Consider the following 1919-nt stretch of genomic DNA (forward strand, 5'->3'; position numbering starts at 1 on the left):
TGCTTACTCAGTCTCCAGCATGCCGGGCTCAGAGAACGGAGCACACAGGAAGCCTGCCGTAAAGTAGTGCGCTCGCGCCACACCACGACGGTTTGCGACGCCTCTGAGCTGCAAAGGAGGCAGCTAGCGGGAGAGACCACTCCGCAGCCATTCTGCTCATGGCCCCACCCTTGCCAGGCACTTCCAGACTTGAGGATACATTTGAGTTTATTTTAGGAAAGAAATGTTTAAAGCACAAATTACAGAGAGAAGGAGCTAGAATCTTTCGGGAGCCCGAGCCTCTTCTCCTTTCCCTTAAGGTTCCTGGAAAGCACCAGCCCCATAAAATCCTTAAGCTCTGCAGCCCACACCCAGAGCCCCACACGCTGCTTGGATCAGCTGAATCTATAAGAGTCAGGCTGAGGAGTCCTGAAGATGCAATCACTGAAGGGTTTTTCTTCCTCAAACCTAGCACAAGCAAGCCCCCAGATTGCTAGTCGGGCAGAGCTGCAGACTCTGTCCCCAGACCCAAATGATCTCCTAGCTTCTGGGCCCAGAGCCACAACTGCATGGCCATCCCCACCCACTCAGAGACGAGAGGAGAAGCCGGCCACCGCGATATTCTCCCCAGAGATGTAGCTGGCATCCGAAGAGCACAGGAAGGACACGAGTCCTGCACAGTCCTCAGGCTGCCCAATCCTGGGTGGGAGAGGGCACAGCGTCAGTCTTTTTGTACTCTGCTTCTGCTGCTCTGGGGCTCACCAGCCACAAGTGGGAGTGTGTTCCATGGTGGTCGGGAGGATGGACACAGGGGGCTACTTGCACCCTCCAGGGCTGTGTGGACCCCAGACTTCAGCAGAAAGAATGGCCAGTAGACAAAGAGGGCTCTGCTTCTTAGACAGACACAGCCACCCTTCCCCAGCCGTACTCAGACCACCAAAGCTCCAAACCCCACTTGCCTCTGCAGCCCCAGGTTTTCATTCAAGCTTGTCCAGAGAGCCTTGTTCTTGTGTAACTGGGCAAAGGGAAGAGATGAAAGGGTCAGTGCTGCTGAAATAAGGAGATAGGAGCAGAGCCCCAAGGTGGCCACCTGGCAGAACACCCAAGGCAGGTTTGCCCTTCTCAGGAAAAGCAACATCTTCTCGGAGTGCATGGACTGGACCACAGCTGAGTTCAGAAGACAGTGAGGACCTCAGCCATAAGCATGCTGACCTGAGGCCCCAGTCACCTCTTCATCCCTTAGTCACTAGGGAGGGGGGGGACACACCTTAGTCGTCACCACTTTGCTGAAGTCGGTGTCAATAATTCCTGGAACCAGGCAGTTCACCCGGATATTCCTGGGAGCTAGTTCCAATGACAGCGTCCTGGTGAGGCCCAGCAGGGCTGTTTTGCTTACATTGTAGGCACCCAGTTCCTGGGAAGGGATGGCGAGAGCAACCAGATGTCGTGGTGGGGGGAAACCAGCTAGGTTTCTCGCCTGCACTGGGCCCCTCCTGTACAAGCCCAGGCCCAGATACGCTCTCCCCAGCCATGTCTGAGAACAGGAAGTGGATATGAGGAACCCAGCAGCCACAAGGAGACAAGCTCAGTCCAGGGAACCAGAAGTAAGGTGGGTGTCTGCCGCAGACAGTGTCCCTGTGGGGCTCTGGGGAACAGAGCAGTTGCCCCTGTCCCTATATCACCCAGCAGCACAAGGGCTACACACTTACCACGTGTGGTATATAAGCTGCTATGGATGAGATCAGGATGACAGCACCCTTCCTGAGAGGAGACAGACAGACGCAGAGAAGAGATGAAACTAACAACCTACTACCAATGGAGGTACTGCGATGCATTCATCAATAATGCAACCCTCACAACAGCAGCACAGGTCTTAGTATCCCCATTTCCCAACTGAGGAAACTGAGGCTCAGAGAGGTTTGGTAGCAGCCACTAAGTGG

General features: G+C 54.8%; 1 protein-coding gene across 3 annotated transcripts in view; it reads right to left on the minus strand.

Annotated features, from left to right (window-relative positions):
- Positions 1 to 566: 566 nt before the first annotated feature.
- LOC105812751 (dehydrogenase/reductase SDR family member 2, mitochondrial-like) overlaps positions 567 to 1919 on the minus strand; it is a 6023-nt gene continuing 4670 nt past the window's right edge. For 2 of the 3 annotated variants that reach the window (XM_012647304.1, XM_012647303.1), the window contains 2 exons: positions 1137 to 1146; positions 567 to 730 (listed from right to left, as the gene is read on the minus strand). In XM_012647304.1, the coding sequence (XP_012502758.1) occupies positions 567 to 730; positions 1137 to 1146 (174 nt within the window). Of the gene's footprint in view, positions 731 to 938; positions 995 to 1136; positions 1147 to 1258; positions 1394 to 1688; positions 1786 to 1919 lie in introns of all 3 variants that reach the window. The other variant, XM_012647302.1, reaches the window with a different exon arrangement.

This window comes from Propithecus coquereli, unplaced genomic scaffold, assembly GCF_000956105.1.
Source record: "Propithecus coquereli isolate 6110/MARCELLA unplaced genomic scaffold, Pcoq_1.0 Scaffold261, whole genome shotgun sequence".
Classification (NCBI taxonomy): Eukaryota; Metazoa; Chordata; class Mammalia; order Primates; family Indriidae; genus Propithecus; species Propithecus coquereli.